This window comes from Festucalex cinctus, chromosome 15 (assembly GCF_051991245.1).
Source record: "Festucalex cinctus isolate MCC-2025b chromosome 15, RoL_Fcin_1.0, whole genome shotgun sequence".
NCBI classification, from domain to species: Eukaryota; Metazoa; Chordata; class Actinopteri; order Syngnathiformes; family Syngnathidae; genus Festucalex; species Festucalex cinctus.
This window is the reverse complement of record NC_135425.1, coordinates 23,788,577-23,804,137: the sequence shown is the minus strand read 5'-3', so window position 1 is coordinate 23,804,137 and position 15,561 is coordinate 23,788,577. Positions and strand designations below refer to the sequence as shown.

The window sequence follows — 15,561 nt, the reverse complement described above, 5'->3', positions numbered from 1 at the left end:
GCTGTAGCATTCTGAGCAAACAACTGAAAAGATATATGTAAATGTCTTTAAAGATGCTAAATCATTCTGTACAGATTTTTATAGCTTAACAAAGTTCACTTCAAACTTCACAATCATGCCCATATTTTTTTTTCCAAGAAAGACAGCATCAAGGAGGCTAGGCTACAATGTGAAATAGTATTCCGACAGATGTAAGGCGTTGAGACTAAGATACCTTTTATAAATTGGCATAAAGACGGTTGTGAGGGAACAAGGCTATGTTACGTTTTAAAAATGAGATTTCATCAATCACAAGGTAAAGAGACTTTGGTACATTTCAGCTTCCTAAAATGAAGAAGCTACGTTTTAAAAAAGGGGATTTCACTGATAGTAAGGCAAGTTTAAATTTCGTGGAGCTTAATTCTCTCTTGTTTTGTTTTTTTTGCTGACACAAACACAATTTGATGGGACACGATCATAACATGCCATGAGTTCAAAACACCCGCTGCCATCCCGTTCCATGTTTGCGCTTAAATGACCGCAACCCAAAACGTGTGATTAGCACACTTGCCGACGCCCCCAGAATATACACATCGGGTCAACCTGACCCCGACCGCACCAACCCAGAGTGCCAAAACCGCTCTGCTCAAACAGCTGTTCCCACAAAAAGCAACCAGCCTCACCAGTGCGGACAAAAGAAGGGTCGCGTCTACAAGGGGACGGAAGGGAGGGCGGGTAAACACTAAGGATAGACGGACAACAGGCAGACTTTTTACGGCATGGACCGAACAAAAGTGGGAATGCTATTGCTCCTGCTGGAGAGTTCCCATGCACAGGTATGACATTCTTGGGAGACAGGCGGCAAGGGACCACACACACGCGGAAAAACAGAGAATGTGCACGTGAGCTGCCACAGCTGAACTGGGCAACGTGCCGGAATCTCCCGCTTGCACACGGAACAAAGTGACGCAAAACCGACAACAAGAAACTCAAGTTTCTCCTCATCAAATTGACCCGCTACTTGCTTAGTCAGCAGAATACATGTAAATGGACATTATGCATTATCAGATTTGTTTTTATTTTTGGGGGGGGTATTACACAACATTTTATACTGTTTTTTTGTTGTTGTTTTTTTTATTTTTTATTATTAGTTTTGATATTTCGGACCTCTTTCAACTTCAAGTATTATGACACATCTGCTTTTTCACACAGAAACCCGTGAAGCTGTGCACTTTTGTGTCTGATTCCACTTTCACACAGTCTGAACGTAGAGTACAGCACCCCCTCCATTTTTCTCACATTCCTAGCGAGGCAAACGGGGAGCGACTTGATCACAGTTTATATAAACAGCCAGTCGCTGTCAAGCATTCCGAGGAGGATGCATTCGCAGCGGCGGGACTTCCTAATCGGGATGTTCTCATCTGCTCTCGCCGATCCGGCCCACACTTCCTGTCTTCGGTAATTATACTTGTGCACATGACAACGCGGCCACAGGAGTTTCTCGCTCAGTGTGCTAGCTGTGGATATTCCCGTGTGAAAAGATGGCTTGTGTCTGTCAGGGAGAGGGACAGAAAAATTCGAGTGTGAGTTTGTCTTTGAAGGATTTGCAACAGAATGCATCATGATTACCTTACAGGAAATAAGAGTCCGAGCTCTGCTGGTTTCTCACAACAATCATCATTTTCACACCTATTGGGTTATTTTTTTTAACAAGATTTTTTTTTTTAAGCCCACGGTGTAAAATCCAGTCGGAACCGGCTTTGACTGCGTACAATCTTCAAACCGCCTTTATTAACGACGGAAAGGATCCAATGGCGACGCTCGCTGGTGTCCTCAGACTGCTTTTACAAGCGAGCAGCCAGCCGTCGCCTGCACTTTCCGTCCGTCCTTTAATCATTCTTATTTTTTTTTTTATTTTTTTTTTTGTCCTTTTAAGGGTACGAGAGTGCCTGTGGTCGGTGACTTCAATGTCCACCGTGACACAACTGGAAAGGGCATAAGTGACCCCTTACTTCCTGTATTCAGGGGGGATGGGAACTATTCTATAAAAATGTTCACAATTGTCTATATGAATGTTTTATACCATAAATATCCCAAAATACTTTCACATTAGTTTCAAACATTACCTGTAAACAAATGGCTGACCATACACTAATAAACCACTTTCACTAACAACACAAGCTAAACTTATCTTCTCCTGACAAAGATCTTAGTCTCATACTTCTTTGACACCAGTTACTACTTTCCTAGTGTTCCATGGCTTTGGTGCCAATTTGTCATTTTAGGGCACTACAAAATTACAAATGGCAAATAGCAGAGCCTTGCTTCCACATAAAATGAAATGGATTTGTGTATAGCAATCAAAGCATCCAGACGTCAACGTATTAGTTTAACGGCAACAAATGAGGCAACACCTCAATAGCCACAGCAGGGCAACCAGTCAATGCTAACAGAGTCACGACCTCCAGCCGCGCATCTCTGCCTGCGCTAATCCACATTGACACAAGCTAATCCTGTCAAGATCGTTGGGGAAACAGTCAATCGGGATACTTGTTAACCCCGCAGCAAGTGGTGGGAAGTAACCACATACAAATGCTTTGTCAGTGTACTTAAATATCTGTACTTTGCTGGAGTATTTACTTTTCTGATTACTCCCTATGCTTAAAAATAGATACTGGCTTGCCGCTACTTATGTTATAAAAATATGCTTCTTACAACATCCACAAATGACAAACACCATAAAAATAATGACATACATAGTAAGCAGTAAAGTCATCTGCTGTTGACCTTTTGTTAAATGTTCATGTCAGCTATAAGAATCAGATTTAGCTCCAGCACTAATTTAGTATTTTCATTTTGTTTTTCTCATGCAACATATGTCAGGTGAGTTCAGTTCTGATTATTCAGTCAGGATGTTGCTTTTAAAAATCAAAACACGTATTACGGCGTTGAATCAGCACTTCTACTTTTACCAGATTCTTTTTTTTTTATTTTTTTTATTTATTTTTTATTTTTTTGAAGTTCTATATTTACAAAATCTGAGTACGTGAGCCACCTCTGCCTACGGCGCTTCCATCCATCACCCAATGCCTTGGCTTTACATCTCTCAATCCAATTTCCCCCATTTACCCCGCCATACAATCGGGGCTTTTTTTTTTCACCCCCGCACATCTAAGAGCCCTCAGCGAGGTCATAGGGAGGTGAGCCAAGCGGCAAAGGTGTGATGATAACACAATGGAGCTTTCTTAGCGAGAAGGACCACCAAAAAGTAGCTGAAATGCCAGGATACATTCGCGGCCGCGGGCAAACATTAGCGAGACACACGGCGTCATTCATTGGCTTGGGAAGCCATCGCGACCACATCCCAAGCTGTCAGTTGCCACCTTGTGAAGCTGTGATGTTTACCCACTTAGTGCAAGCACCTTGGGGACCATCTCCTTTGCCCCCCCGCTAAAAATACCCCTCCAGCCCTCGCAAACACGCTAGGTGTTTCCTTTTGTGGATGCAAAGTTGCAAAAGTGTACACTGCGTCTTTTCTGCTGGTTGAACTGGATGTTTTTTTTTTTTTTAAGGCCACTTTCATAAAATTAAGATTTATGGCCCACTAGGAGTGGGTGAGACTTTGGGGTAAAGTACTCAACAAAATGAAATATTGACGTCAATTACCGGGGATGTGATATATGACATTTTGAAGTTCTGATTGTTTTCATACAAAGATTTGTTGTAATTCCGACTTTACTAATGAGCTAGTAATGAGCTAGTATAGATTAGTGATAAGTCATAACACATCGAGTCCTAACATTTTTTTTCTTAATTGATTTTATGAGATGGTTACACAATATTCTATGGATTTTTGGTGTTTATGCTAAAATGAAAAATTGGCTAGTTATGAATTTCTCAGATTCTTCACAGTTTTCTCTTTCGTTTAACACTACCTTGAGACTAAATATTTATGCAATATGAGACTCCTACTCTTCTAAGAGCCATTAGTGAGTCTTTATGGGATGACTTTATTTGACACAAATTAATTTAAAATGGGTGTTGATTTTTTAGCAACATTTTCCATCACCTTTTCCTCTCTCTGAATACTATCGTGAGATTACAATTTTAAAACGAGAGCTTTCTACACAGCCAGCAACATGTCATGAGACCACCAGTTTGACACCAGGTAAATGAGCAACAGATTCAATTTTCACATAATATGTATGACGAGTCAGCAACGTTTCACAAGGCCGCCAATTTGACACATGGTAAATCAACATGAATTCCATTTAAAGATGTATCATCATCTTTCCTCCCGCTTCTTTCTCTTCGTAGTAGCTTGAGATACAATTTTCAACACAAGATGAGCTTCCTATGAAGTGAGTGTTTGACAGGGCCGCCAGTTTGACACACGGTCAATGAGCTAAACAGTTCTATTTAATATTCTATCACCCACCACCTTTCCTCCCCCTTTGTTTTCTGCACAGTTGCTTGAGACTCAATTTTCAATACCAGATTAACTTTGTATGAAGAGTCAGCAGTGTTTCAGTGACCAGCCAGTTTGACAGTTGGTTAAAAGAGGAGCGTGAATTCTATTCAAATATGCAGCTTTATGCGAATATCATTCACTCGCCCTGTGACCTTTTATTTCCACCTTCATTTCTTTGAACAGTAGCTTGGGATCCATAATCTAGGTCTCGGCTCTGAGCCAAGTGTGTGGTGGATCCCATTCCCCGTCTTTTTGTTTTTCCACCACACACGCGCGCACACTCGGGAACAATCCTTGTAGACTCTTCAGACGGCACCGTTTCTTTGACAGCAGGGAGGGGAGCTGGAATAGTGAAATTTCATGGTGGGGAGGAGATTAACATTCCTCTTTCACTGCCCCTCTTCCTCCTCCTCTTCCTCCTTCTGATGGGCATGGACCCTTGCAGAAGTGAGGCCGGCCGGCTGTCCGACTCTCCAGGCGCACATGCTTGACCTGGCTCCGAGGACAAGCAAGCAGTAATTAGCAGCTGGCTCCAAAAACAAGAATGCTCAGTGAAAGCTTCTCCTTCCCCCCAATGAGAGCGCATCACCGCACCCGTTTCTCTGTTCAGATGACAATATGACGTTAGCTTCATAATCTATCATAAACAAAACTTACAAACCTAAACGGTAACTCTAACCTCTAACCTGAACTCTAGCACTGAATAATCCTAACCAGAAGCCTGACAAAAAGTGTAGCCAGAGTCTCAATCAAACCATCAACACTCCACTCTACCTTCATTTTCTTTTATGACACTTTTAAACTATCTCGTAATCCGCAACACTATATCCTATATCCTAACATTCTAACTCTAATTCTTACCCAACCGTAAAACAAACCCTTGTACCCTATGAACCTTCAAACTCAAACCTCCCATACATGATCCCTAATGCTAACGAACCCTATAGCCTAACCCCCAAACTCTCTGAACCAAACCTCAACCCTAAACACAATCCCTGAAACCTCTTAACCTCTAACCCTAACCTCTGTGGAGCCAGAGCATTATCACCAATAGGCTGTCATAATCCTAACTCTTCTAAATTTACCCTTAACAACATAACTCAAACCCAAACACCAATGAACCCACCTTCCAAACCCTCTTAAAATAACCTTAAACCGAAGATGAACCTAGTGACCCTAACCCCCTGTACCCTCTTACCTTAACCCCCAAATCCTCTAACCCTAAAACCTAGCTGCTGTGTAGCTAGAGCCTGACTGCCACATCAGCTTCATTTTCTATCATAACTGTAACACTTCTAATCCCAACCCCTCAAACCTTAACCTAACCTTAACCCATTCACCTAAACCCTACCTCTAACTATCTCTATCCATTCCCTGTAATTTAACACAGAGCCAAGCCCTAGTCACTTTTTGCTGTCTGAACCATTCTGGAGTCAATGGAACTATATCATAGCAAGACGTACTTGCATTAGCACGGACCTTTAGCATGTGACCAGACGTGGGAAATCATACCGCAAGCATTACGTCTGCTAGATTGAGCTAATTTCACACACACATGCACCACATGGACATCCTGTTGAGTCAAGTCCAACTGTCCACACAACACACACACACACACACACACACAAAGCCACAAGACTACACAAGACGGTTCTTAGCTTTGAACACCGCAAAGGTACTTGATATCATTTTCACTCCAAGATCGTTTCATGTGCCCCAAATTTCAACAACTCCATCATCAAGGCAACTCGCTAACCTTGCTAGCGCTAGCTCTTGTTGTCAATGAGCTTTCTGAAGTGCTTCACCTTTAATCCAAAAGGTTTCTGCAGTTGTAAATCATAATGTGTATAGTTGTTATGTAAACTAGACAAATATTGTCATCACAGTTTGGCATAATTCAGGACTGCTTACTGACATTTTCAGGAGTAGGCAAAAAGCTAAGTTGTCCAAGTTGCAATAACTCAAGTCTCCATCTCGACCATTTCGCCACCAAGTTGGTGAACAGCTCGTCATTCAACAGCCACACCTGGCAACAACAACACCCATGTGACCACTTCCAGGAAACACACCCACCAATGCGAAAGACCACATCAACAGGGAAACGCCACATTAAAGATTTAGAACTGAAGAAGCCTTTTTGGATTGAAGTGGAAACGTCAACAACCAACAATTTCAATTGCCTCCATTCAACTTTTACAGATGACTGAGAATCGTAACCTTACCACACATCAAACGAAAAATGAAAAGCATTTAAGTTATGAAAATTACTCCGAAAACATGTCTGAATTTTGAGGAATTGTGACGTCACAATTTGACTAATTTACATAACTGCTCTGCACTGATTTTCTCCACCCATGACTTGGCTAATTCAAGATCCAGAGCCACTTTCAAGTGAGGACTGCACAGACGCATCACGTCACAGTCGACCAGGTTTGGGGAATCCAGGTCCAGAAAGTGAAAAGCGTGCTACAGATTGGCTTTAGCCACAGGTGCTTCTCTGTAGCTAGCAGGTAAACGTGCTCCTAGAAGCACCTGTTGAGTAGAAGCACCTGTGGCTGAAGTCAAACCATTTCAGGGTTTGTTCTCTCCGGACCTGGATTCCCCAACCCTGCTGTCGACTTCTGATAACCAGGACAAGTCTCAAAAGTTCACCTGATTGGTCAACGTGAGGGCAGACCATGTTTGTGTTTGGGCAACGTAATGCACCACTACTTGACTAAAGGTCTGATCCGGCATCTCGTGGAGCGCTGCCTCCACGAGTGAAAATGCAATTGAATCTACATTATACGGTCATTTGATTTAGAGAAGGATTTCAACCAGAAGATGTTTTATTAATAAGTTACTTGGGAGCTGTTTGGAATGTACAAAAACATATCATAATGTCTCCTTGAAGCGTTTTGATTCTCTGCTTACCATCGAGTGTAAGCAGTCTACAGCCAGTCCGCATGCTGGGGCCCGCTCCGAAAGACGAACCACATGTAGTTTTTGAGTGTTATTCAAGGACTCTCTGGCTTGCTTGCTCTCGCTCGCTCTCGCTCTCTCTCGCTCTCTTCCTCTCTCTCCCTCTCTGTGTCTCATTGCTTTAGCAGAGCTCCAGATGGTTTACTTCACAGCGTTGATGATATAAATCAGTCCACCCCTAACTAGAACGGAAAAACTGACTCAATGCACTGCTGTGTTTTTTTTCCTTACACTAGAAAGCACAAAGAAGGCTCGATAATCGTTTACATTTCAAGACGCCCGATTTAAGTGGAAGCTCTTCCACTGCACCTTTTTGGCGACTTTTTTTTTCCTCTCTAAATTTTACTACAATATATACTGCCATACCTTGATAAATAACACCTGGGGCTTCATTTTAAAATGATCTTATTTTAATTTGTATTTATGTCTGTTTTAACACAGTAGTTAAATTATGGGGTAAAGTCATTATTTTGTTTTTAAGAACGTAACGTCATAAGATTGTTAGTTATTTTTTTTTTTTTTTTTTTTTAAGGACAAAAAAAATCATAGTACTAGAAAACAAACAATCACACTTCTAAAAAATCGCAAGAAAAAAATTTGGCTCCAACAAGAAAGTTGAACTACTGCCAGAAAAAAAAAAAACTTTTGCTGATGTAAACATTGCAAGGATGTGAGATTAAATCCGTTAAGGTTTAAAAAATAAAATAAAATGATTTCAGTTTGGGGCTGTCACTTTATGCTTGATTATTCTCTGAAGTATTCCATTGATTAATTGAATAATCAGATAAAATTGTGCATTAAATTGTATTACAAAGCCATTTTATTCCTGATTACACTTTATGAAGAAATTGTTTATTTGCTGTTATGTAGTGATTCAAAAACAACGAAATAACAATTAAGCAATATCAGATGAGATTGATTGATGTTGTATTCAATCTTTTTTAATCCGATTCAGTGACTGGTTCTGTTATTGTTTCCCAAAGTAAAAGCAGATGTTTGCAAATGTCCTATTTTGATGAAGAACAAAAGAGAGAAATCAGAGAATAATTGCTGTTTTGATCAGGGGATTTGTACGTTTTTAAAATGAACAATGGCTCTAAATGATTGTGGTACTCAATTATTTGCGTGGTTATCAATTAGTCGATTAATTAATTTTGACACTTCTAACAAGTTTTTCTAAAATGACAACAGGCAAAACTGCAAATGTTCTCTGGGCTGGCTGAAGATCCAGAGCCACTTTCAAGCCACACCCACATCATACACTTGTGACGCCCCTGCTATCAGGCAGAGCCAAAAGCTAAGCAGACATGCGTTGAGTTTTGTTGATCACACAGACGAGTGTTATGATAACCGGCACATACTTGATTGCTTGGTGAAGATGTCACCGTGATGATGCTCGGTGTGCCTCCTTGAGTGAAAATGTTTTGTTGTATTTATTACATTTTAAATTTTGAAAAAATGCGTAATATCCATCCATCCGTTTCATGAGTGTAGTTGACGCCTATGCCAGCTATCTTTTGGGGCAAAGGACCGTATACGCCCTGGACTGGTCGCCAGTCAACTACACATTCATATTCGTGGATAATTTAGAGTCTTTATGGAACTGAAGATGACTTTTGGCAAGAAACGCACTGATCTGTTTAAACATATCAATGAGCCCAGGCTTCAAAACAAACATGGTGATGCGGCATTTAGCTGTTATGCTGCGCGCAATAACTCAATTACTAACAGAAGTCAGCCCCAAGCATAAGATTAAGGTCCTTTAAGGCATTTTTCAAATTTATTTCACGCGACGGCCTTTCAGTAATTGAGGTTGGAACTCCTCAAAGCCGTGAATCAGACACACTATCCGATCATCCCCACTGTGCTGACAATGTATATAACATGCGTCCTTTCAATAGTTTTACATGTCAACTAACTGAGACAGAATACAAACACAAGCAGAATCGTGTGTTTTTTCCATCGCAGCCCCTCCGAATTCAACGATTGTATTTCATCCTGGCTGGAAACGAAAATGGAGAAGAAGTGCTTAGCTGGAGTATTTCAACAGCCCAAACTGCGGCTAAGCCCAGCTGGGGGATATGAGGTTGGAAAGGATGAGTCATGCACTGATTAGAATACCCTCATTACACTTTAAAAAAAAAAAATATATATATATATACCAACAACAACAGTTTTCTTGTGAGCGGACTACAATTCCCAAATGAGCCAAAGGTTCACAGGGAACATTCCTGTCCCCGTGAACTGTAACCCGAAACCGAAGCGACCGAGCTTTTGTGCTCCCTGCGGCACATCCCGGCCCGATCAGGGCAGGGGTCGTATTTTTACACACAGAGCGCCATTCAAACTTTCAAACAATCAGCCTTAATTATGACGGGATCTAATAGGCGGGATATACAGTGCAGGATGCGGTGAAGAATGGAAGCGTTTGTGTGCCACAAAATGGGACAGACTTAAATCCGAGTGCGGTTGGGGGGGTTCAAAATCCTGTCCCGCGTATTTTGTTTTATCTCACGTGTTACCTCACTAATGCTGCATTCGAGGAAGTCGGACTTCATACCGGGAAGTATGCACAAGAATGCCCCTTTGAACTCGGAAATCCGATTTGCAAAGTCGATGGGGTTAAAAAAAAAAAGGATCACGACTTCACCGACCGGTTTAAATCTGAAATCATTCGGCAGTGTCAAACCCCGTAGAGACCGTGAATGGCAAAACATAATTTACACTATTTATTTATAATTATAACATTAATTTAGTTATTCGAAAGTAACTACACAACCCATCGTCATTTCCACTGACTACGTTAACCAGAACAGCAGACAATTTATCGGAATCAGCCATCTTTGTTATTTACATTCGCTTCGAACGCTTTGAGGTCGGAAGTGGGAGATTACAAGTGGGATATGTCTGACTTCTCACCTTCCTCGAATGCAGCACAAGTAACTGAATCTAAGTATTTGAGCTCTTTCTGAAATGCCATGAAATTGCCTCCAGATAGCGTCGAATCCTTGTCTGAAAAAGTAGTACAGTAATTTGTTTTCAACGGAAATCGGCCAAAATCTGAGCGGCGGCAGATGGATCGGAGCACCACTAATATTTATATGGTTTAAACTATCTCTACAGGAAATAAAAAAAACACGACCATAAAATACATTTAAAAAAAGATGTTTGTCCTTTCCCCATTAATCATTTAGTTGTAGCTTTAAAAGTATTGTAATGGTCAAACAAGCTGGCAGTCAGTTACACAAGCAATTAGTAAACTACAAGCAATTAGTAAACAATATTTCCGAACAAGAGAATTTTTAACAATCTGTTAGTCAAGAAATTGATTGCAAATATCCGTTGAAGTTCGTCTTCAAAATACCGTAAACAACAAGCAGCAACCCCAAACCCAAAAATCAAGACGTGGTTTTGAACAGCTTACACTCAAAATTCAACATTTCGAAACATTTTCTTTGTTTTTCGTTCAGCCGCCTTGTATAACCTTTTGTGACGGCCATCACATCAATTGCCTCATAAATCCACTTTCGTAAACGGTTGTTTATAAAAGAACCGAATTTCAGTCTCTGGAAGGTTTTTGTATCAAATAACGAGCGACCAAAACTACCACATGACTGCACTGTCAATCAAATTCTTAATGAACATTTCGCATATGCAAGGAGGATGTGATTATTTTTAACAGATTCCACTTCCGAAAGATTGTTTCCGTGCAAACAAGCGACCAAAACATTTTTTCAGTTTTTAACCCCCTAAACACATTTTTTGTCGTTACAAACTCCCATTTCAGAAAAGTGATATTTGCATCACAAGACGCAAGCAGTCAATTTCCCGTGGAATTTTTGACAAATTCCACATGGAATTCTTAATGATTAGTTATTATTACGCCATCACTAAACGTGATAATAGGCTTGGTTTTTTTGGGGGGTTTTTTTCAAAACACCCACTCCTATAAAGTCCTGCTTAAATAATTGCAGTTGGTTCTGGACATGATTAATCCACAACTGAGTCTTAACAATAAATACCTCGACTCAAATCAATTATTCTGCCCGTTGCCCATCACTTTCAACAGAAACACATGTTCAATTATCGTTAGCCTCGTCAGGAAGTCAACAACAATGCATATTGTTAAGTTCCGCACAAAGTCAATCACTTTTAAACAACTTTAAAGTGCCTGGAGGAATAAAACAAAACAAAACACAAACACATTTAAATTCTGCAATTAAGAACACATGTGACGGCTCCCTGCAAGAAAAAGCATCTTTTAATGACCTTGAACGTGGACGTGCTATCATTTTTTTTTTTAACAAAATTCAGCTGAGAAGTTGCAGATGTTATTCCATTTGGAATTTTCTTGGAGGGGGGAAAAAAACGTCCGCAAGAATGGTGTATTTTCTTTTCAGTGGGGAGGGGGGGTTGCATTTTTTTTTTTTTTTTTCCGCCGAGATTCGGGAAGAAAACATCTGGAAGACATTTTTCCTGGCTTTTGCTAGGCTTTAGCAGACGACACAGTGGAAGCGTATCAAATCCAGATGTGGCGGCCAGCTTTTCTGATGTAGATTTTTTTTTTTCTCTCTTCTCTCTCTCTTCGGATGAAACAAAATAAGGTATTGATGGATCCTGGACGTATGTTCTTACACCGCCCTGTGTCGCCACCGCCGCCGGCTTTGGACCAAATCCGTCCTTGTTTTTGCAGGCACGCGCTATTCCGAGAATGTTGTTGCAGTACATTTTATACTTAACACTTAGCTCTGTTAGCAGTTAATTTGGTAGAAAAGTACAAAAAGAAAATGTTTTATTTGAACAAATAAGCAGCATTAGCATATTAGCAGCTAACCTCAAAACAATCTTGTGCTAACTATTAGCTCTGCTAGGACATAGCTCTCAACTGGTTTCATTGTTTTAGGCGCAATATTTTGCTTTCTGAAAAGGCTTGTCTTTTTTGCTTTTATCATATTAGATAACGAAAGCTTTGTTAGCGTGTTTACCGCATTCTTAAACAATGGCCAGGTGCTGAGATGCTAAAACTGTAGGCTAAATTTGCCTTTGATGCTAACAATTGCAAAGTGGAGTCAGAGTGTATGATTAGCTCTGCTAGCACACAGCTGTGAATATTTTGCCTAAAATGGAGGTAACGATAACAGCGTTAGCATGTTAGCAATTCTAAATCCGTAAGCTAGATTTGCCTTTCATGCTAACAATAACAAAGTGAAGTTAAAGTAAATAAGTTGCCAGCAGTTTTGGGCAAAAAACACAAAAAAAGAACAATAATTTGCTTCCGTTGGAACAGACAATTGAATCATTAGCATGTTAGCGGCTAACCGTAAATATGTAGACGCAATTGCCTTTCATGCTAACAATAACAAAGTGCGGTAAAAGTGAGGGATGAGCTGTGCTAGCCGTTGGTTTGGTCGAGCAATTAAAAATATATATTTTTTGCTTCAACTGGAACAAACCGAGAGGTGTTAGCATGTTAGCCTACATCTGGAGGCCAGAATTGCCTTTTGTACCAACAATACATAAAAGTGAAGGTGGTAACTATTATGTCAATTGGGTCAGGTGTTTGATTCAATGCTCAGAAATGAGCTAAACAGGCTAGCATCAGTTTTCTGTAGCATCTATGATAGCATGCTAATCATCACTGCCATAGAAAACAAATGGAAAGGCCGCACCATCAGCACAAAACCGCAAGGCTCCACCTGTTGGACCACCAAGAGTGGCGAGCTGGATGCTAATAATACATCCAGGCCAGACCACCTTTGACCCCACATGACTTTGGTCGCCAGTCCATTAGGCATGTGAAGCACTACATCATCAATACCCTACTTTAGGTGACATTTACACAACAGGCATTAATGAGATTTATCATGTCTGTCTTGACAGAATGGTCATTGCGTTAGGCGAATTTCAGCAAAGTCATCTATGTGAACCACTACACGACTAATGACCTGTTTTAGATATCAAAATGTTCGTTAATTGTGCCACTTATCCAATGTCAGCCATGTAAACCACTATAAGTTCTTCGCCATTCATTCATTTTGCATTCCACTTCACATTATCATTTGCTAGGTATGTGAACCACTACATGTCCATTGCATCACTTTAAGCATTCATTCATTTTCTAGTATGCTTTTCCCATCCAGTGGTTGCCAGTGTACACTGTGTTGATCAGAGTGATTAGTTTTGCTTTATTTTAGTTTGATTGTATCTTCTTTCTTTTTTTTTTTACTTTATACTCACTATGTGACCGACTACACAATGCCCTGCTAGTCATACATCAATTATCCACTTTTGTTATGCCCTGTTGCAGCCATAAGTGATCCTTGCTGATGAGTCGTTATTGCATTGGGAAATTTCAGAAAAATCAGCTGTGTGAATCACTACCTAGTCTACCAAACTACCAATGCCCTGCTTTAAGTTGTATCAAAACATCCAATTAATCCTGTCACTAGCCCAGCTGACCGCCTGCCAATCTATTCGACACTTGCAGAAAAATCATCTATGTGAACCACTACACTCCGTGTCTTGACGTTCCTTATCTATGCCACCTATAAGTTTCTTTAGTTTTACAACAGTTCCACCACCACGACAAGGTGAAGTAGTTTTACTTTATTGTAGTTTAATGCTATAGTGATTTTGTTCAAATCAGTTATGTGACCCATTACACTCCCCACTTTTAAGTGATACATCCATTATCCACTTATTCTGTCTAACCCAGCTGACTGGTGATCAGTCCATCGCACGCTTTCAGGAAAACCAGTTTATGTGAACCACTGCACTCGCGATGTCGCAACGTTAGTTTATTATTTTTTACAAATTCTTCTTTACATGTTTAGACGCTAGTACGCGTCTGTCAAAGTGAGCCGGCCATTTTACTTGATCTCATTTGGATTGCACAGCCTCCATGCTGGTAATGAACGTACAATTTTGTGACTTACTCATTTGACTATTATCCTTACGATCACAAAAAAAAAGTTCCCAGGAACCTCCAAAAGTTCCAAGCTCGAAGGCTAATTTACCTGCGTTTGTTTTAATAAAGCACTTTTAACAACTTCTAAGCTGCCTGATTGCAGTTTTTATAGCTTAAATGCACCTCAAAACAAGGAAAATATTTTTTGGTGATTTATTTATTTACGTATTTACTTATTTACTACTTTTTTTAGTAGCATTATGCTTCTTTTTTACATTTGTGCGTCAGTTAAAAAAGCGCTTTTTACATTTTTACGCTGTTGCTCGTCATCGCTGCCTTTGGTCAACTGTATGGTGTCAATTATGATGCAGCATTGTGAATTACTAGATTCCCCGATGTCCCAGCTGTCTTTTAGCCCTGGAAAAAGTTTTCTACTATATCAGCAGTGCAAAAAAAAAAGTGACTTGAAGTGGCAACCGTACATGCTTTCAATCCGAGAAAGCCCTTTTCGAGTGACTTGTGAACGTCAGTGAACTTTTCACAACTTTTAAGTTGTGAACTTTTAAGCTGCGTGCAGGGACGCTTTTTGCAACTCAAAAACAACCAGAAGAGGATTTCTTGTTTCCCAGAGTGCATTTTGCATCCTACCTGAACTCGCTGGCGATGTGACAAAAAGCAAAATGACAACCAGGGAGACCAGGGTGTCCCTTAACCTCCGTTTAACTTTCCATCTGATGGGGGTATCCATGGCCGCCTGCCTTGAGTGCACCACGGCTCTTCGCAGCTCAACTCAAGTCGGACCTGCGGCCGCTTGTGATCGCTTGACGAGCAAAAAAAAAAAAAAAGAAGAAGAAGAAAAAGAGGGGGAACGGGGGAGGAATAGTGTCGAGGTGGCGGGGAGGGGTTGGGGGCCTCTCAAGCAGCCATAAGGGTCCCGAGCTTTCGTGGGGGGATCCTCCGGACTGGACACACGCCGTCTGTCCCGCTCAGATGCTGCGCTCCTCTGAGGTGCCTGCAGCCGTCACTTCGCCCCCCCCCCCCCCCCCAAAAAAAAGATAAAAGTCCCCCTCCCTCCCTTACACGCCCACCACCACGGGCCTGTCAATCACCTCCATTCAGCACGCTTCAGGCAAATCACAGCCTGTTATTGGGCAAAAGGAGGGAGGCTGGGAGGGGAAAAGTGCAAGGGAAAGTTTCACGCCTACAATTCCTGCACTTGTAATTCCAGAAAAAAAGGACAAGA

General features: G+C 40.9%; 2 protein-coding genes across 7 annotated transcripts in view; one reads left to right on the top strand and one right to left on the bottom strand.

Moving 5' to 3' along the window:
* col5a1 (procollagen, type V, alpha 1) overlaps positions 1 to 15,325 on the bottom strand; it is a 67,490-nt gene extending 52,165 nt beyond the window's left edge. For all 4 annotated transcript variants that reach the window (XR_013278808.1, XM_077498261.1, XM_077498262.1 and 1 more), the window contains exon 1: positions 14,967 to 15,325. Coding sequence is in view for 3 of the 4 variants with exons in the window: in XM_077498261.1 (XP_077354387.1) it covers positions 14,967 to 15,066 (100 nt within the window). In the remaining variant the exon portion in view is untranslated. The remainder of the gene's footprint in view (positions 1 to 14,966) is intronic.
* The window catches only part of agpat2 (1-acylglycerol-3-phosphate O-acyltransferase 2 (lysophosphatidic acid acyltransferase, beta)), a 120,543-nt gene that overhangs the window by 9,737 nt on the left and 95,245 nt on the right, over positions 1 to 15,561 (top strand). The gene's annotated exons all lie outside the window — the stretch shown is intronic.